The sequence below is a fragment of the Barbus barbus genome (assembly GCF_936440315.1).
Source record: "Barbus barbus genome assembly, chromosome: 28".
Taxonomy (NCBI): domain Eukaryota; kingdom Metazoa; phylum Chordata; class Actinopteri; order Cypriniformes; family Cyprinidae; genus Barbus; species Barbus barbus.
This window is the reverse complement of record NC_136756.1, coordinates 24,495,220-24,516,588: the sequence shown is the minus strand read 5'-3', so window position 1 is coordinate 24,516,588 and position 21,369 is coordinate 24,495,220. Positions and strand designations below refer to the sequence as shown.

The 21,369-nt window shown below is 34.5% G+C and overlaps 1 protein-coding gene across 3 annotated transcripts in view; it reads left to right on the top strand.

The window, feature by feature from the left end:
• The window catches only part of LOC306848473 (tight junction protein 2-like), a 77,367-nt gene that overhangs the window by 36,347 nt on the left and 19,651 nt on the right, over positions 1–21,369 (top strand). For all 3 annotated transcript variants that reach the window (XM_079383039.1, XM_079383040.1, XM_079383038.1), the window contains exons 3-13: positions 1,215–1,339; positions 1,994–2,096; positions 2,951–3,572; positions 5,466–5,569; positions 6,980–7,133; positions 13,393–13,504; positions 14,069–14,187; positions 15,316–15,379; positions 18,016–18,166; positions 18,542–18,650; positions 21,103–21,322. In XM_079383039.1, the coding sequence (XP_079239165.1) occupies positions 1,215–1,339; positions 1,994–2,096; positions 2,951–3,572; positions 5,466–5,569; positions 6,980–7,133; positions 13,393–13,504; positions 14,069–14,187; positions 15,316–15,379; positions 18,016–18,166; positions 18,542–18,650; positions 21,103–21,322 (1,883 nt within the window). The remainder of the gene's footprint in view (positions 1–1,214; positions 1,340–1,993; positions 2,097–2,950; positions 3,573–5,465; positions 5,570–6,979; positions 7,134–13,392; positions 13,505–14,068; positions 14,188–15,315; positions 15,380–18,015; positions 18,167–18,541; positions 18,651–21,102; positions 21,323–21,369) is intronic.

Here is a 21,369-nt window from a genome sequence, read left to right as displayed (position 1 = left end):
GATAACGTCCTTTATTTTCCTTTATTTGTCATTTACAGCATGTATGTATATATCGTTTTTAATAGGCTATACATATAGCCTTATATTTAAACTCGTTTAACAAACATTAGAAGTAAAAATTAAACAGAAGTAATTCACATGTTGCCTAATCGACCAACTCGATCAACTACTACTAACTATTAATAAGCGGCAAATTAGACGTTTATAGAGGCAAACGTTGTAGTTAATGGTTTGTTAATTGGACCTTAAAGTTTGACCAATAAAATAATTTAAAACATTGTAATGCAATCTATTAAAAGATAAAGATGCTACGTCAGTTTTTAATCAAATTATGTTAATGTAGTTTTAAGATAAAATGAAATGACAATCCTACACAGAACTAAGGCTGAGTGATGCACCTAAAATTATGCAAGTATTTCACAACCTAAGAACACAAGTTTTTCAGTGGTTTCTTGTTTAAGAGGGGCTTTGTGCATGACACTACTGTATGTTCCCACTTGTAACTCTTTCAAATGGGGGGAACTAGTTGCTGGGATGCATAAGCACTTGGCTAGTTTTGCAGGAGTAAAATTCTCAAAATCTAATGAATCTTAATTTTCAGCAATATTCAGTTATCCTTGTCTGTTCATAACCATCAACACACAACATTTTGGCCAGTGATTCCAATGCATTTTGTGCATTTTGTCCAAAGCACAGATCAGCCAAAAATACACTCAAAAAAATGCTTTTGATTGAGGGCCGGTTGACCTGTGTATCTCTAGATGAATCCCTCCCTGTAACACTCTGAAACCTTGGTTTTACTCTGTTCTGTTAGGTTTTATCTCCAGCTTTAATTGAGCCTGAATATATTTGGAGCAGATTGCATCAAGTCCGTGATACCCACTCATTAGATTCTATTTATTCAGCGTTCCTCTGAGGCAGGTACAGCAGGTTGTTATTTGGCCACGCAATGAGGTGGAACCATGTCTCCATTAGCTTTGGCATGTAGTGGCTTTCAGCAAAACCGCACTGTGGCGGCACGCAGTCACCGTTTATGAAAGATTCATCATGTAAGCGCATGAACGTGATTGTGTAACACCGCTGGCTACTTGCGCATTTCTATGAAGCGATATTAAACACTCCCGCTCTGGGCAGGCTGGCTGTGATATATGACTGAGGAAATGCGTTAGTGGTATTTTCACACTGAAAGTGATTTCTCTGTCTTTCTCTCGCAGGACTCTAAGATGGGCTTTGGAATTGCTGTGTCCGGGGGCCGGGACAATCCAAACGTGGAGACCGGAGAGACATCCATCATTGTGTCAGACGTGCTGCCAGGAGGACCGGCCGATGGACTGCTTTTGTACGCTTCACTCACCTTACTAATGCATGCGTGTTTAGCGTATTGGTAAACCATTATTTTACACCAGCTTAGGCAGGTTGATAAGTATTGAGTTTTCACGTAGAGCTCTTCAAAACAATGTGAAATCAAATATTATCATGTTTACCGTCCTAATAAATGTCCTTGGTGTTATTGTGCATGTTTTATTGGTGCATGTTGTTGTAAAGTAATCAAGGCAATAATTTGCGTTGATAATGAGCACTGCAGTAATGGCGCACTTTTGTAGGTCAACCCTGAAATTTGCATAGTTAATAAATCTTTAACATTTAACTTTAACATTTTAAAGCCTAAATACAGTTGTCGTCAGTAAAAAGCTAAATGTAGGCTATAAACTAGTATATAAAATGGTTGGTTTTGGCCTGCAAAAATATATCATCCCTGCAGGACTCTATATCACAGCCTACTTTTTACATTCCAGTATAATACTGGCTGATTCAATTAAAACCAGTCCTACATTATTTCCCACTGAATATTCATTTTTCAGAAATGCATTGCATACAACATTATGGAGGTGAAATGCATTGCAAGTGCCAAGTGTTTCAACATAATAATATAGAATGGAATGTCTCTATTTTGATGTAGACTTATCATTTGTATTGTTTTGCTTGTGGACAGTGAGAATGACCGCGTGATACAGGTCAACACCATCGCCATGGATAATGTGCCTCATTCATTTGCTGTGCAGTCACTTCGGAAATGTGGGAAAGTGGCCAAAATAGTAAGTATTTGTCAAGTTGACCTTTACGAGAGGCCTTCTAGAATAAGTTTACTTACTTTGGATATTAGTATAGGTTAGCAGTGTCAGATGTTTCAAGCAAGTTAATATAAATATTATTGGTAATTGAAATAATAAGCTGAAATATAAGATGAGAAATTTACTGAAAATTACAGAAAAAACTGAAATTAAATTTTAATATTCCATTTAAAATGTTTAAAATAAAAAACTAATAAAAATGACAAAGCAGTCATTTTTATTAGTTTATTATTTATTAAAACTTAAACTAAAATGAAAATATATAAAACTATAATAGTATATAATTTTACTATAATAACATTGATTTTAATTAATATTATATCAAGTATGTGAATATAACAGATATTACCTATTAATCAACATTAAATACAAAAGTAATGTAAGTTATCCTAAATTCATAATGTAACATCATAAAATGCTGTACTCGAATACATTTAAACATTCAACTTGTACAATATGACAGTGTTTTGTTTTTTGTTGTTGTTGTTTTTCATGTTAAATTATTTTGAGTTTATATTTTTGACTATTGTGAAAACTTTTAAAAGTTAAATAAAATATTTTTAAAAGGAAAAAAAAACATTAATTTTAAAAGAAAAATATTTGCCTTTTTTTCACACTTTTGGTTGCAATATTGCCCTGGTAATTGCTTTATATGTAGTATAGTGCTTTCAATGTGTTTTGAAATTCACATGCAGCCTTCAAATTCTTGCATAAAATAATGATAATATAGTATGATATATGTCTGCTTTTAGATATGATCCTTTTGATAAGAGTGGGCTGAATGTATAAAGACTAAATGTATTCATCGCTCCCCACAGACTGTAAAGAGGCCTCGCAAGGTGGCTGTCCTCAAGCGCCCACCATCCCCGAGCGGGGATAGCCGCGATTACAACATATCCAGCTATTATCCCGAGGACAAACGCAGTGTTCAAAGTGACCCAGACTCTGATTACCCTCGGGGAAATGGCGGCCTGGGCTACCCCCGCGACAAAGAGCATGCCCGCAGCCTCGAAAAGAGCCAGATAGACTACCTGGAGCCGGATTACCGCAGTAAGGACTACGACTCCCGGCGGGAATGGAGCAGAGGCAGGAGCGCGGAGAGGTCGCCCAGCTCTGACAGCGGCTACCGCAGGGACGGCAGCCGGGGCCGGACACTGGAGCGCGGATCCAGCCCAGAGCCTCGCTATCACAGGCAGCACAGTAAAGGCCGCGGTGGAGGAGGAAGCCCTGCCGGAAGCTACGGGAGGGACCAGGGCTATGACACGCGGAGGTATGACACTCGTTCGGATGACAGGATGATCAGGAGTCACAGCAGGGACCGACTGCAGGATCACTCACCGTCACCCAGCAAAGAGAGAGACAGAGGAAGAGACCGGTACAACTATGAGCCCCTGGAGCTGCCCATCAATGTCATGCTGGTTAAAAACAGGCCCAATGAAGGTGAGAGTTGCAGGATTACCTTGTCACTGATAGCATATTTTAAATATATATTAGTGTTTGGTGATTGAAAAATTATTAAAACAGTTTAGAAGGGTTTCTTGCAGTTTCTTGCACCCATTCCAGAACCTTTGATTTGATTTCATTTAATTATTATTTTGATGGCAATCTCATTGCCTTATCCATATAAATTAGATTTTTTGACAGCCAAATGTAAATATCTCACTCCCAATTATTACAGGCGTTATTACAGGAAAGACTTGAAGTTGGATCAGTGCTCATGACAAACATTGGCATAAATCTGCTGCAAGTTCATATTTTCTCATGCAAATGAGCTTTATGACAATTGTTTGTAGAAAATTTCTCAGCAAGCAGTTGAATGTTTTTTTTTTTTATTATTGGATATAAAATTTAAGGATGTGTGATTCATCTAATTAAAAGTGCAATATGGCATTTTTTGAACAGCGTTACACTATTAAAACATTAATGAATACACAACCATTCCAAAGTTTAGGGTTCCAAATTTTTTAAGTAATTAATACTTTTACAGTATTCAGCGAGGATGCATTAAATTGATCAAAAGTGACATTTATAATGTTACAAAAATGTTTATTTCAAATAAATGCTGTTCTTTTAAAATTTGGATTTATGATAGAATCCTGAAAAAACTATATCACTGTTTTCACGAAAATGTTTAGCAGCACTACTGTTTTCAACTTAGATAATAATAAAAAATATTTCTTGATCAGCATATTATAATGATTTCTGAAGGATCATGTGACACTGAAGTAATGGCTGCTGACATCAGCTTTGAAATAAATTACCTTTTGAAATATATTAAAATAGAAAAAAAAATTTAAATTGTAATATTACAATATTTCACATTTTTGAACAAATAAATGCAGCTTCTTTCAAAAAAAATAAAATAAATTCTTACATATTCTTTTGTATATTGTCTTCAGTAAAGGTCTGCTGCTCTGTAAGGTCCTGTATAGTTTGTGATAGCCCATCCTTCAATAACAGCCTCTTTCTGAAGCTGCATTATATTCTGACTGGTTCACTAAACAGTCCATGCTAAAATTTACTGCACAACCTTTAAGATCAAAATGGAATGATCATGGACCTAAAAATAAACTTAAACCATTTGTTTCAAATGCTGCCATCTCTTAGAAGAATATGCAAAGCATAGCTAGGACCTTTTGTTGGACATTACAGCATACTCCCATACTAAATCTATCATTTTGATCTCAAAAGTGTAACTATGACTTGATATGACCCCTTTACAGAAGCAGAGCTTTTATTCCTGCAGTAGAGTTCAGGTCAGATGCTGTGGAAATAATACACAACGTAAAAAGACTGATCTGATTTTTTCCATTTATTTTTTTCACAGATATTTACATCTGATTTATGATAGCCTTGTCAGATTTCAGTAGACACATATTCTTGTGACTTCACATAAAGTGGCCCATCTCTTCCGATTTCCTCACCAGCCCTTCATAACCCACAAGCCAGAAAGGCAAAAAGTGTAGCGCTGTTTATTACCAGATTTTCTTGCCTAGAGTTGAGAAATGGCAACCAGCTGTTGTTTTTTTAGAGCTGGGTTCAGTTTTTAGAACAATATTGAAACTGAAAGTGTTTCATCATATTCAGTTCTGTTAGTGGTTCTTGTACATTCAGCAGAGAGCTGTGATTCTGCCCGTCAGAGCAATACTCTACATTTTCAGTTTCCATTTAAATTGTGTGTGGTGTTTGACCCATTCAGCCAGCCACTAAACTAACAGCTAAAGGGATGGCTGTGTACTTAAAAGTGTCAAGGCCATCATGGTTGTTAGGTTCATGTTAGGATCATGTTAGCGTTGCTGCGCAGAACCAATGTTTCGTTCTGATTTATTGTAGAGTACGGCCTCCGGCTAGGCAGCCAAATCTTCATCAAAGAGATGACCAGCACTGGATTGGCTGCCAGAGATGGAAATCTCCAGGAGGGTGACATCATTCTCAAGGTACCTATCAGACCCTTTACACAATAGCTATCTTCATGCATTAAATCTGTTAAATTGTCATAAAATCACTGGAATTACCCCTAGCGGCTTTCTGTATTTAATACATATTCACTAATGGTCGACTGATGTGGCTGATGACAATATCTAGAGCACTATTAAGACTCATTTTTGTTAAATGAAATAAAGCTGAAATAAAAAAAATTAAATATTAGCAGAAATATAGAAAATATAAAAATCTAGAAAAATATATCTTTATGTATGTATATAAATAACAGATAAAATACATATAAATGTTATATATTTATTAAATATTAGACTAAAAGCCTTAAAATTAAATGAATTTCAGAAATCTTGCCTTGGCAACTAACTGAAATAAAATAAGTTAAAGTACTAAATTTGTAAAACTGAAATAGAAAAAAGTTAACCTATGTAGAAATATAAAAAGCAAATAAATAACTGGAAATATAAATAAAATCAAATTCAAAATATTAATAAATTCTATATTATACAAAATAAAGCTGTGTAGACCATGTTGGCTGATGGCCAATGTAATGCGGATGTATTCATAATTTCACACAGTTTAAAGATAGTTAATGACATACGCAGTTAATGAAAGACAGTACATTTACGTTATTTTGCAATACCTGTTTTACTTAATAAACTATGTAAATAGGTAATATAAAACAAAATAAAAGTAATAAAATATAATATTCATGTGTAATTTATTCACACTTAATTTCTAAATATTATATTTTAATATAATTTTAGTTTTTTTTTTAATATTTTATTTCAGTTAGCATTCTAGGTCATTGCACACTGAGTCCGAAATTTTCGCATGCATTTTTTTGCATGCTACAGATACGAAAACGCAGAAAATCGAGCCCGATTCTAATTTGTTTCGACGGATGAAAGTTTCGGAGGCAGTGTGCAAACGTGATTGACACAACGTGAGATCGTATTTATTTTTTAACGTGCGGAAACGTCTCGGTGTGCAGAGACCTTTATTGTATTTCAAGTAACACAAATTTTGTATTTGTTTTTTAACCGTTTTATAGTTTCTGTTTTAGTTTTAGTTAACTATAATAACCCTGATTTTTTTTCCTTTTACGTTTATTTAATTTTTTCAAATTGTTTTGAAAAGCACATGGACATATATAGATCTAAATATTATATTTTAGTGTAGTCTACTAATTGAAATTAATATTATTAGCAAACACAGTATCAGGGAAGTTATGATTAACTATAATTTATTTTGTTCTAATCACAGAAAATAACGATATTTCAGTATTTAATATTAGTTTAATATTTTATATTAATATATATCCATCAGCCATCCCAACAAATCCACTGACACTGCTTAGCGTCAGGCTTAAACCAATAATGATATGTCTATATTTTTGTTTTTTCTAGATCAACGGGACGGTGACCGAGAACCTCTCTCTAAGTGACGCCGGCAAGCTGATTGAGAAATCACGGGGCAAGCTGCAACTGGTGGTCCAGAGAGACCACCGACAGATCCTGGTGCGCATTCCTGCCCTGGCAGACAGCGACTCGGAGCCTGACGGTAAGCTTCTCCTTTCACACTGCATTTGTTCATAGACTAGTCTTCATTACAGATCTTCCTGAGCCGTGGTGCTCACCTTCTGGCTGTTTGCTCTCCAACACCACACTTTAATTAAAAGCAGGTAGCATGAATTGGCTCTGATAAATCAGATTAGTAATATCATGTACACATTCGCTAGGCGCTGAGGCTGTAATAAATTATGGTTAATTATGCGAATCACTATTAATAGACTCGAAATGAATATTGAAGCACAAAACCCAATTTGTCACCATCTGAATCAGAGCAGGGTTATCATCCAGTGGCATAATTTCAACTATATGCCATGGATTTAATGAGTCTGGTCCTCTATAGAGGTGATGCAGTGTTAATGCAGTTGGACACAGGTAATAAAACTTCCTCTGGCTGTATAGATTGATAGTATATTTAACAGGAACACATAGTCATTTAGAAATTACAAGACTGTATTGTCAGATACAGACTGTGGCTTTTTAGCAAAGAGCAGAGATTTATAGCCCCCCATTTATATCTGCTATTAACATCCGTCTCGGGTGATCTGCACACTAGTGGACCACATCAGAGACAGTATAACAAGACAAACCATTTATAGGAAAACGAATGGGAGGAATAGCAACTCTCAGTATAGCAGCTGTGTTAAAAAAAACCAAAAGTCTTTCTTTTCAGTTAAAGATCCAGTTGCATTTTTAATAGCGGCACCACATTTATGCCATACAGTGCATACAATTAAAAAAATAAAAATTTTAAACTTCAACTGATAGAAAATGTCAGATCAAAACGCAGAAACCATAACATATTATAATTAATCTAAATTCATTTAAATAGTATAAATTCAAATACATAAAAAATGTATGTTTATTTTGTTATTTTTTAATAATATTTATATAATGTTATTTTATATTATATTAATATTAGGGCTGCATGATATATCGCATGCGATATTTAATGCGCATCTTGTCAGTAAAGCCGGTCCTGTAATCAGCAGTAATTGCAGCCCTAATTAATATATTTATTATTATATTATATATATTATTAATTGTCAAATATTAAAAAAATTTAAACAATGTAAATAAAAAAATAATGAAAATAAAATAAATGTAAATTGATTTAAATAAAAAAAATCATTTTAATTGTAGTTAAATCATTGTATTTTTATTTATTTTATTTTTTTTACATTTTTGCTAGTTTTACTAGTACTTTTTATTTTAGTTTTAGCTATTTTGGCACATAAAGTTAAACTCAAAATAAGAAATGTAGCTGAAATAGTTTTTTGTATTTTATTTTATTTCAGTTAACATTTTTTATTTCAAGCAATAAAGGCTTTTTATGGTTTTGGTTTCAGATTTAGCGAACTATAACAATACTTAATTTTTTTTTTTATTATTCTAATTGTTTTGAAAAGTACATGGACATATATGGATGTTAATAGGTATCTTAACCCTGCTATCAGATGCATAGACACCAATGTTTACACTTGAACACAATGAATATTTTAACACCAGAAAGATGCGCTTAAATGAGAAAAAGCAAACCGCATGCTTACAACAGAAATGCTATTTTTGTGTTCTCTTTTTACAGATAATACAGATATGTCATACTTTTAGCTGACGGACTGCAGAGACACAACATAAAGTCTGGTTGCCTTTAATCTTTAATCATGACTGTGCCTCAACAAACCTGTAAAACTTTCACACTGTGCTCTCATATTTTTATGCTAACATTCTTTATTAATACCTTCTTTAATCAATAAATAAGTCTGCTCAATTTTAAGTCTGTGTGGTGGTGACTTATTTAATCTTGTGTGTCTGGAAGGGTGACACAGAGTCTCTCAGATGCTATTTCATACTCTTCAGCTGTTGTAAGGGTGGGACAGCTGGTATCGTATGGCTTTTTCAGACCTACCATCCTCGAGGTATTAAATGCAGGTGGAAGGAAGTAGTGGGGCTGGGCGGTAGAGCTTCATGCATTTCCACTTCATGCATGTATTCAACGGCATTGGAAAATAAGTCACCGTAGGCATTGTGTGTGCTGCTTTGTGCTGGTTGGAGAAGTAGAATCAAGATGTGATAAAAAATGCAGCACGTACTGTTCATTGCCTCGTACGCGCCATTGTGCACTACTTTTCATTTTGACTAGATGATGTGATAGCCAGCTTTCAGCTATTTCCTCATTTTTATTGTCCCTTGTATTCAAGAAGCCATGACTTTACTAGCGTAACGTGCTTGGATAGGTTGAACCGTGATGCTCAAGGCTTACTGTTGTGAATCAGCGCTGTCCCTTGTGTCTTTGTCCTCATTTATTTCACATTCACTCCAGTATATTCATGTTTTTCATAGTTCTATAGAAATTCAGGTGATTGTGTCTAAAGACAATATGCATGCACAACACATTTAACTTCCGTAATGCAACATATTTATGTGTAAAACAGTATATTCAACCAGAAATGAATGTAGGGTGGGTGTTGGATTTGATTCGATTGCTATGAAGTATGCTATGCTATTTAAGTAATAAAAATATGCTTTCTTTTAAGGAAATAAAATAAGACCAGGGATATGTGTTATAAAAATGAATAGGTCAATTCTAAATTCATGTCTTTTAAAGTGCCCCTATTATGGGTTATGAAAGGTTCATATTTTGGTTTTGGGAGTCCCCGACAACAGGTTGACACGCATGCAAGGTCAAAAAACTCTTTCATTGTCTTATAATATGCATTTATTTCTTACCTTATTTGCTCAATGACTCCCAAATGATTCGTTTAACGATTCATTTTTCCAAACCCCTCATTTGCGTGATGCTAATCTGCAGTGATTGGTCTCATTTTCATTTCATCTTGTCTGTAATGCCTGATAAAGCAGTGTTTGTGAGCGCAGTGCTACTTTGTGTACAGCGTTACCAGGGAAACAGCTATTTTTACTGCTCCAAAAGTGGCACCTAGTGGCAAAGAATGAATTTGCATTTTTATTCAGACCAATGCAAAAAGACCAACAAGTGGGCGGGCAATATGCTAATTGAGTCTAATGAGTCTACTCTTTCTTTTGAGAGACAATGACTTTATACACGGTGCACTTTCAGATTTAAAACTTTGCAGGATGTTTTCATTCACTTAGAGCTGTGCTACACACTGCATGAACGGTCATTTTCAAAAATCCATACTACGGGCACTTTAAACACTGTATGTGGCATATTTATTCTTAGTCACTAAGTCTAAACAAAATAAGCAATAATCACAATATATATTACTATTATTATATGAGTAAAAAAATTTTATTATGCTTTTAATGTGTTTTTTTGATTAATACTTTTTCTTTAGACTCCATTTGTGGGTGTGATGGAAAAAAATAAATACAATATAAAGGAAAAATTTTATAATTTTTTCCCATCACACCAGTATTTAGTATTAGTACTAAGTATTATCTTAGTATTTATGTATTTGTTAAATTTATTGTTATATTTAATAGAAAATATGTAATAGTTTTATTGTGTTAATTTTTTTACAATCATTTTTTCCCCAAGAAACTTCCCTTTTTTTCAAATTATATTTTATTTATTTATTTATTCTTTAAGTAATTTCTTTAGGGGGAAAGGTGAAATTTAAAGCAAATATCAGATGATCTTTTTTTTTTATTGTTTTATCATTATTATTATTTTTTTTATAATATGACTCAGTCCTGGTCTCTTGCCTTTTTCATGCTTGTGTGTTTGTGTGTGTCATACACTGTGTTATTCTCTCAGTCATGTCCCTTGTGTGTGTGTGTTGTCACAGTAGCGCAGCAAACTAAATCAGTGATGGTGCTTGTAGCTGAAGCAGAGCTGCTGGCCGTGCTGTTTTGGGTTGTATTCAGGGAATGTACACACAGCTGTCTCTTCTCTGTGGTTTGTCCTCCCCCTTTTAAGAGACAGACTGTAATTTCATCCCCACCCAACAGATGGAAACACGCCTCTCTCCCCCACAGCCTGGAAAACACCAGCTCCCTGCTCCTCCCTGATACTCCTCAAACACTACGTTTATATGCAGCCTAATAATCCATAAATAATCTGACTGATAGCCTAATCAAAATTAAAAGCCTTTAAGTAAACACTTAGAGAAAAAAAATTAGTTTCGGCTTCATCAGAATAAATGATCAATATATTGGGATGCTGCTTCTAATTGTCCTTTTAAATTAATTTAGCAACATGAGAAAAAAATCTTTCTTGGGATAATTTTAGAAAAGCAAACATTCAGTTATGCACTGATGCTCAATTTACAAGCTTCTTGCTCTTATGATATCATGACATTTAATGCCGCTCTTGCAAGATTTAGTTCAGAATATATATTTATCACATGTAAACAGATGTTTTCATCATATTGCAGATTTTAGGTTGCTTATAAATATAGCATATAGAATCTGCAGTTAGATGGAATTTAATTTGGAGCAAGGGAAATTTGTGCATGTTAACAAAGGATAAAAGTCTTCGGTTTTGCATTGTCTTATTTAATGCATTTTAAAAAAGTATTTATATTTGAAATAGCGTAATTCTGTATTATATAATTATTTTATCATATATATATATATATTATTATTTATTTTATTTTTTTTGGTCAAACGTTTTGATGGTTTTCAATTAAAAAAAACCTTAAACTTCAAATCAAATAAGATCTAAACAATTCAACGTGTCACTTACAGATTTCACCCAGGTCAAAAATTATACCAATTTTGTGCATTATACTCTGTTTATCTGCAGACAGTGCTGTCAGCATATTTGTCTGTTTACTCTGTTAGCTCTGAAGCAGGTGGCTCTGTTATGGATGGAGTGTGTTTTAGATTTGGAGGACAGTCGTGGGGTTCCACCCACCAGCGGCCATGCACTGGACATGCACTTAGATCACCAGCAGACCACACAGTAACTCTTTTCTTCCTCCCCGGCCGTCACTACTTCTGTCCTGCTTTCTCTTTCAGGGAAATACTTCATTTTCCTTGCTCTGCTGCTTGTTGGTTTTACTTGTAATCAAATAATTCCCAACTATCCTGGACAAAGTAGAGCTAGAATGGGAAATTAAAGGAATAGTTCACCCTCATGTTGTTACAAAACCTGTGATACTTTCTTTTGTGTAGCAAAAATGATAATATTTAGAAGAACGTTCATGCAGATATTTTCTATAGTACATGACACAAAAGCATAATAAAAGTAGTAAATATATATGAGCTGCTAACTCAAAAAATGCTGAAATTGAATCATTGATTCACTGAGTTGAACTTGAGAATGTCTGATTCATGATTAAGTCATTCTTTTGAGCCGATTCATTTAAAGTGAACAGTGTATGAATCAGACTGTATGATTTGTTCATGAATCCAACTTTCTCCACTGTTTGGCTGACTCAGTGAATCCAATGATTCTTGATTTAACTGCTCAAAAATAAATAAGTGAAGACTTCTTCAAAATCTTCTAATTTCATGATTAAATGTTTCTTTTGAGTTGATTCAAGATGAACTGGTCAAAAGTCTACAAATCAGACTGCATGATTCGTTCACGAATCATACTGATCACATCCTCCGTTGTTTTACTGACTCAGTGAATCTAATGGTTCTTGGTTTAAAAATGAATCGGTAAAGTCTTCTTCAGATTCTTCCAATTTTGTTTCACAGAAGAAAAAAGTCAGACAGGTGTGGAATGACATGAGGGTGAGTAAAGGTGACCAAATTTCCTTTTTTTTTTTGTTTTGTTTTGTTTTTGGTGAACTATTCCTTTAACTATCAATATAGTGTCAATGTATGCAAGCACTAGCTGCTTTTGCACACATCTCTGCTTTCCAAGACTGTTTCTATAGATGTTTCTACTTCCGTCTGTCCTTTTTCTCTGCCTCTCTCAGGGTGTTCTGTTCCTAAAGATTAATCACACCTGTCCGACACACCTTCTGCCTCTGTATAACGCTGCTATTAGTCTCTCCACGACAGCTTTATGAAATTCTGGGCATTTGAGTCACATAGGCATTGTAAATCTCCATGATTTGGGTTGTGTCTGGTCAAAAAGGCATGGATATGCTGTGGTCAAGTAAAACCACAGTATATATACAGCATAAGTAGAAGTGATTGTTATAACGGGGCAGATCTTGGCCAATTAACACCAAGTCGACAGTAACACGGTGGTCTGTTCTCTGTGGTTGTGGGTCCATTTAATTCTGTCTCTCCTGGGCCTCGTCTTTTTCTTGTCCTAGAAGTTGAAGGAAAGTTCAATGCTTCTCATTGTAGACTTTTGTTTCTTTCAGATATTTCTGAGATGGAGTCGTACCATTCCTACTCACCTCAAGATGACCAAAGGTCACGCCAGTCTGACCTCTCCTCACACTCTTCCAATGATGTAGCACGAGAAAACGCCAGGTGAGGACCGCTAGCAAATCAGCTTCTGATATGTTTAACACATCATCATAATAATAATAATAAAATGGCTCCAAAAAGTTTTTGGACATTTTAAATGGATAGTTCACCAAAAATGGAATTTGTCTACACAAAAGGGTTTTGTCCATGCAGTGAAAGTCAGTGTGGTCCAGTGTTTGGAAACCAATGATCTGTATGATATCTTTGCATTAAGTAACAAACATCAAACTAAGTGGTACTTGAAAACAGCACACACCTTCCAGTTGGAATACAAATAGCTCAAGGCATTCAAAAGCAGTTTCTGGTTGTCAAATGGGAAGACCTAGGACACGCTGGAGAGACTATGTCTCCCGGCTGGCCTGGGAACGCCTCGGTGTCCCCCCGGAAGAGCTGGAGGAAGTGTCTAGGGAGAGGGAAGTCTGGGCATCTCTGCTTAGACTGCTGCCCCCGTGACCCGGCCCCGGATAAGCGGAAGAAGATGGATGGATGGTTGTCAAATGTTTGTGGAACATGTATATTCTCTGTCAGAAACTGTGTTAGATCTACACTGTTGTATTGTATTTTCAGAGAGGATCCTCAAAGTAGATTGTCAAAGACAGCTGTTGCATCCTCTCCTTACAAAACTCCAGAGGAGCCACTTCCTGCCCAGGAGGAGAGAGTAGAACCACAGGAAGAAGAACCACCACGTAAGAACAAGATTCTGCATACCTTGTAGTTTAATAGTAGATAAAGACCCAAAGACTCTTTTATTGAGGAAGCAGAGGATTGGCAATGCTTGTCAAGCACGAAATGAGAGTAGAAATTGGCTTTGCAGACTAATTAATTCAGAAAAGAAGTTGACTAGAAACTTTAGTAGAAATTTTACATAGACGTTACATTGGTAAAAAAATCCTCACTTGATGTTAGTGATTTAAAATCACCAAAAACTAAAAATCTACAATAGAAAACATCTGTAATGACTTTGTAATGAACATTTACCATCAAGTTTATGTAGGATCCCATAAACTTCTCACTAAATCTGTCAGTGCTAAATAAAAAATCAGCTACATAATCCCATTGTCACAGAACAGATTAATTTATAATATATTTAAAAAAAAAAAAAATTTGAAAGTTTGGGGTTGTTAAGATTTTTATATTTTTTCTGAAAGTCTCTTGTGCTCACAAAGGTTGCATTTATTTGATTAAAAAATGCAGTAGTATTGTGAAAAATTATTATAATTTTAAAAATCTGTTTGCTATTTTAATATATTTTAAAATGTAATATATTCTTGTGATCATTTATTCAGTATCACATGATCTTCCAGAAATCATTTTCTGCCCAAAAAACATTTCTTATTATTATCAATGTTGAAAACAGTTGTGCTGCTAAATTAATTTTTTTTTGTGTGCAAACTGATACATTTTCTTTAGTCACATAAATGTATTTACTGTTGCTTTTGATCAATTTAATGCATCCTTGCTGAATAAAATAATTTCTTTTCTTTTTTTAAGATTTATTTTTGGCATATTTGCCTTTATTATTATAGGACAGTGTAGAGATGACAGGAGGCGAAGTGGGAGAGAGATCGGGGTGGGATCGGGAAAGGTCCTCGAGCCGGGATTTGAACTGGGGTCGCCCGTGACACAACAGCACTATATGTCGGCGCTCTACCCACGAGACAGAATTTCATTTTAAAAAATCTTTATAAATCTCACTAACCCCAAACATTTGATCAGTATATTTTTTTGTTAACTTGCCATTGGGAGGTGTGATTAAAAGAAAATTTGTTTCAGAATGAAACTGATGTTGGATCTTTTTTATATTCAATGTGCAGCAGCAATAAGGACAACACCCAAGATCTTGCTCAGACCGAGCCCAGAGGATGAGGCCATTTACGGGTGAGTGGATGCTGTTAATATCCCGCAGGTTCAGCCCTCCTCACACATCATACTATTCACTGAACTAAGATCTTATTCACCAACTAAACGTGAGGACTGAGTTACGATCTGGAGACAGGGATCATCACACACACTTTGTTTTTTAAATTAATATTCATCTAAAAAAAAAAAAAGTAATTTGCTCACCCTCTCTATTCCAAACAAAACATGAGCATGAGTAAATGATGACAGAATTTTAATTCTGGTGGTGAACTAAATTTTGGTGGTTTAACTTTTGGTCTGTTTAAGCTCTCTCACTGGTGAAAGAGCGCACAGGAAATGAAATAGAGATAGAGGAAGAGAGGTGGAGGGTCATCTGCATCACAGCCTCACAGACAGGCTGGAAACCTCTGCAATCCCTCTCTCTCTCTCTTAATCATTCTCTCCGTCAGCTCCTCCATATTCATGAGGAAGAGGCAGTTTGCTGCTGCTCGTATCCACTGGGAGAGGTTATTTTTGTGTCCTTCTCTTGCTTACAGAGCCGCTTTGCTTTAAGACCAGAGCTCCAGTGTGTTTTTACTTGAGCGCAAGAAGAGAAAGCTGCTTCCAGCTGAAAAATCACAACCCATGACGATGCTTTTGGTGTGTCTGGAAAGGACAAATAGAAATGGGGAAAAAATTATTTTTAAAGGGGTCATATGATGCTATTTTAAAGATCATTAAAAGAATGTTGACGTGCTTTAATGTTATAAAAACACATTATTTTTAAAATACTGTACATTGCAGTTCCGACCCTCCTTCCCCACCTTCCGACAAGTGCAGTCTGCTCTGATTGGCCAGCTGTCACAGTGCATTGTGATTGGCCGAACACCACAAGCGCGCGTGGGAAATGTAACGCCCCTTACCATAATCGCGAGCTTCAGCTTTCAAAGTAAATATAAAGACAGTTAAAAATGTCCATAGTTTTACCATCAGTTCAAGCTCGAGAGGGGAACAGAGTCGCGTGACTGACACAGTGATGATGCTCGTATGTATTTGCAGTACACAAGCTGCGGTTAAGACAGCTGACTCCACTGTGATGTAACCCTGTTTCTTTCTCTCTCTCTCTCTCTCTCTCTCTCACACACACACACAGGATGCTTTACTCTACACTGCGCAAAACTCCGCATTTGAACAGTCAGTAGCAAATGCTTAAATTAATAACAAAACATACTTACAGTCACTGATTCAGAAGCGGCAGATTGTCATAGCAAAGTTGGAATTGACCCTCTTTTTTTTTTTTTTTTAAGAAATAGCCTTCGTGCATAGCCAGCCTTGTACTCTCCTAGGTTCACAAAACTGTCGTCCATAAAATGCATTGCACAAATTCGAACATTTGGGTTGTGCTGTTCTGTTGTAAACAAATCTTAAACAGTGATTCCTAATTGCATCTACCTTCGGAAGGCCAAATACTTTTGCTTTTGCATAGAAACACACAGCGTCTCCCTGACATGGCTGCATCAGCACTACTGCAGTTACTGAAACCACACCTTCTGTCTTTGCGTGCACATTTGGGCGGCATTACACAAATATTTCCAAATCGTGAGGTAGACATGTGGGGGCGTGTTTTAATGAGGCGTTTTAGCCCGGTCTGGATCAGCCTTCTCTTTTAGAAAGAATAAATCCTTTTGTGGGAGACTTTGAGCTTTGTAACTCTGCAGATCGTATACATGCACAAACAGCTACATAACACACCAAAGAAAAGGAAAACAAGAAATCGCATCGATGACCCCTTTAAGCCTGTTTTTCTCCAAATATATTATATGGGAGTCATTCTTTTAAGTGTGTTCCTGTTGCATTTTGGAAAAGTATATTTTCTGAAATTAACCTTTTTATTAGACAAAATTATTAGCAATTAAAGTATGACTTAATTGCTAAAAATTAGCATTGTATCATCCAGGATTATTATAGTAAACAAAAACTGAAACTATATATTACTATATATAAACTGAAATATTAAAATAACAAACTTATTTCATTTAAATAGCATTTTTTATTTTCAATTAGTTTAACTTAAGTACTAAAATAACTAAATAAGTTAAAAATAATAAATCAAAGATAGACTTTTAAAAAATAAAATAAAAAGTACAAAAACACATGGCAAAATTACTTAAACTAAAATTTTAAATAAAATCTAATTCAAAATACCATCTAAGCTAATAATTTTTTTTTTTTAAATAAAATCTAATTCAAAATACCATCTAAGCTAATAAATTTATTTATTTTTTTAAATAAAATCTAATTCAAAATACAATCTAAGCTAATAAAAATTTATTTTTTTTGAGTCTGATGGGAACAGATGGCAGCATAATGACTTTGCTATAATTCCTGTAAATTCACTAATCAAAATTCACAGACAGATAAATTATCGTATTTTTTATGATTTTATTTAAATTCAATATTTAATTTCAAATTTATTATATATTTATATGCACACATTATGCAATGGTATATTGACTTTTTAAATTATTATTTTTTTTTTTATGAAGGTCTATTCAAATAATTTTGTAAATTGTCATTGGTGTGTTGTGCTTTCTGAAGTGATGTCACGGGAAAACTGTCTCTCAGTTTTACAGCTAAGATGTTAGCAAATACCTAACTCCGTCTCTCTTTTTAAGGCCCAACACAGTGATGGTGAGCTTTCAGAAAGAAGAGAGTGTTGGCTTGAGGTTGGCTGGAGGAAATGATGTGGGAATATTCATAGCAGGAGTTCAGGAGGGCAGTCCGGCTGAAGAAGAAGGTCTCCGTGTGGGGGATCAGATTATGAAGGTACATAAACAACAGTTCTGTTGGCTTTAGCTGAATTATTTACTAATTTTCTTGTTCTGATCATTTTGGGTCATCTTGTTTTTGACTTTATAATAAACAAGCCTTTTTGTTACTGTATCATTAAATCTCTGTATGTAAATGACCACTCTTATCATTATGTAACTTTATGCTTATTATGTAGTCATCATAGTTTTCAGAAATAGCCTGGGTGGACTGGAGAGGGAGGGCGCTTTAAGACAACATTACGTCAACATAGCAGTACAGTTTTCCATGTAATGACCCCTTTAGGAGGAGAGAACAACATGCTTTGAATTTGATTTGCATTTGCCACATTTCCTTTTCAACTGTATTTGTGTTATCTTTCTCTCCCTAAAGGTGAATAACGTTGACTTTCGGGGCATTGTGCGAGAGGAGGCCGTGCTGTTCCTGCTGGAGATCCCGCGGGGTGAGGTCGTGACCATTTTGGCACAGAATAAAACTGAGGGTGAGAGCAAGAGAACACGAGCCTCGCTCACACCACACATATTAAACACACAAAACTGCCCCTCGCTTCACCTCAGGGAACACAGAAACACTGAATTATTTTATTTATTTATTTATCCTATTTGTCATTTACAACACCTTTTGTTTTCATTATAATTACATTTTATTTATGTATTATCCATTTATTAGTTATCTACTTATTGTTTGTTTGTCTATAGCACCTTTTGTTTTTATTATATTGCATAATGATTTATTTATTTTTTAATCTGTATTTTTTACAACACCTGTTTTTATTATAATTACATTTTATTTTTATTTATTTATTTTCTATTAATTGATATTTATCTATCTATTTGTTTACAACACATTTTTTTTATAATTACATATTAATTAATGTGTCTGTTCATTTTTTATCTATTTAATTTTTATTTGTTTACAATGTTTTGTATTTTATTATTTTGTATTTTATTTTATTTAATCTGTTTGTTTGTTATTTACAACACCTTTTGTTTTGATTATAATTACATATCATATTTTATTTATTGTATTATATATTTATATATTTATTTTCTATTTATTTATTGTTCATTTGTTTACAACACATTTTTTATTATAATTACATATTAATTAATTTGTTTACTATGTATCTATTCGTTATTTTTTTGTATCTAAGTTTTTATTTGTTTACAATATATTGTTTTATATTTTATTTATATTTATTTATTTGTATCCATTTTTTTTATCTGTGTATTTTTACAACACCTTTTGTTTTTATTATAATTACATATTGTTTTTATTGATTTATTATCTATTTATTTTTTATTTTTAAATAATAATAATAATAATAATAATAATGGATTTAGTACAGTCTCCAATACATGTAAATGCTGGTTATTTTATTCCTATATAACGTTGTCATATCTCACCATGTTTTCTCACACAGTATAAACGAGTCTTAAAATATTTAGCTACCATTATTTTAGGAAGAGGGTCTTTTGCAATAGGATTGTCATATTTTGGGAGTCATATTTAAAAACCCCTACATTATAGCATCCAGTGGGAGAACTAGCTACCAATATTACATCAGTGTATGTGTGAATGTGCCCGGAAGCGCTGTCTTCGCTCTTCCCCTCCCCCTGTACACACAGAGCCTGTCGAGAGGCCTCGGCTTCTTGCTCATCACTACAAAACCAGTCGTAGCCAGTTTTGGCTCTTCCAGGGGCTGCCGTGTCAAGTGTGGTCATGTGCTCACATGCGTAAACATGCCAAAATCCAGATTTTCATGTTTGTGAGCTTTGCTTTCTCTTGCCTGTTGTGTGTGGAACTAAATGCCTCACATGAAAACCCCATGCTGATGTTAACTGGTGCAATCCTGATAAAGAAACTTCTGTCGAAGGCTATTGGATTTGGAGTCCAGAAACCAAAAACAAGTTCCTAACCCCATCACAAGACAGCAGGACATCAGCTCTGACCTCTGCTGTCAGCACTGACACGGCTCTCTCTGCTCTATCCCTCTTTTTCTACTGTCATGACATCCCTCTATCGCTCTCTCTCCCTGTCTTCATCTCTATTTCTCTTACTCCTATCTCCTCTGGGTGGGTGTCTCGTGGGAAAGTGAGGTCTGGCGCTGTCAGGGGTTGAAGCTCATTTGGTCTGAGCCGAGACAGATGTAGTGTCAGAGCTTTAATCAAGAGGGTGACGGCACCGCTACAGGAAATCTGACTGCTGGAACTTTTATCCTTGGCACTGAAGTTTTCTATTCATTGACAGTTTCAGCACTTCACAAATAATAAAATGACATCAACCATGGAAAACGTACATCATATTGTGATAAATTATTGAATTAGAGTGGTGAATTAAATTTTAATGTCACCTATGTAAAATTTACATCTAAAATAAATAATAAAATAATACACCTATTTAATAGATTGATTGACTGAAAATCTCTTACAGCAATTAATAAATATTATATATAATTTTTACAAAATATATATAGTATGTTTATTCATTTATTTTAATTAAATTTTTATACATTTATGCATATTGTCTACTTATTTTTTATTTTATCTGTTTATTTTTATTTATTTTAAAATATTTTTACAGTCCTTTTAGATTATTTAATTGTAATTATGCATTTTATTTATTTGTATTTTATATTTATTTTATGATTTCATTTATTTATTTACCTGATATTTATTGTTCTATTATTATATTTGATCTTTATCTATTTAATTTTGTAATTATTTATTTAAAGCATTTTTGATCTATTTATTTGTTTTTATAAATAATAGCAGTCTTGTTTCACATCTCAGTCTCAACCTTCTGATGCATATTGCACACAAAATTGAAATGCATTTTCAGCTGACCCCAGAACATTGACATTGCTTGCATCGTGCTCTGCCAGTTACGTCTGAGACATGTTTGGGAGCTTATGTTTCTGTTTTGTGTCCTAGTTTATGAAGACATCTTGGTGTCCGGTCGCGGGGACTCATTTTTCATCCGGACTCATTTTGAGTATGAGAAAGAGCTGCCTCACTGTCTCGCCTTCTCCCGTGGAGAGATCTTCAAGGTGGTGGACACCTTATATGATGGCAAGCTGGGAAACTGGCTGGCCATCCGCTTGGGCAAAGACAACCAGCTGCTGGAGAAGGGCATCATTCCCAACAAGAGCAGGTGAGAACGGAGAAGGGTGGACAATTTTTGCATGAGATTAAAAGATA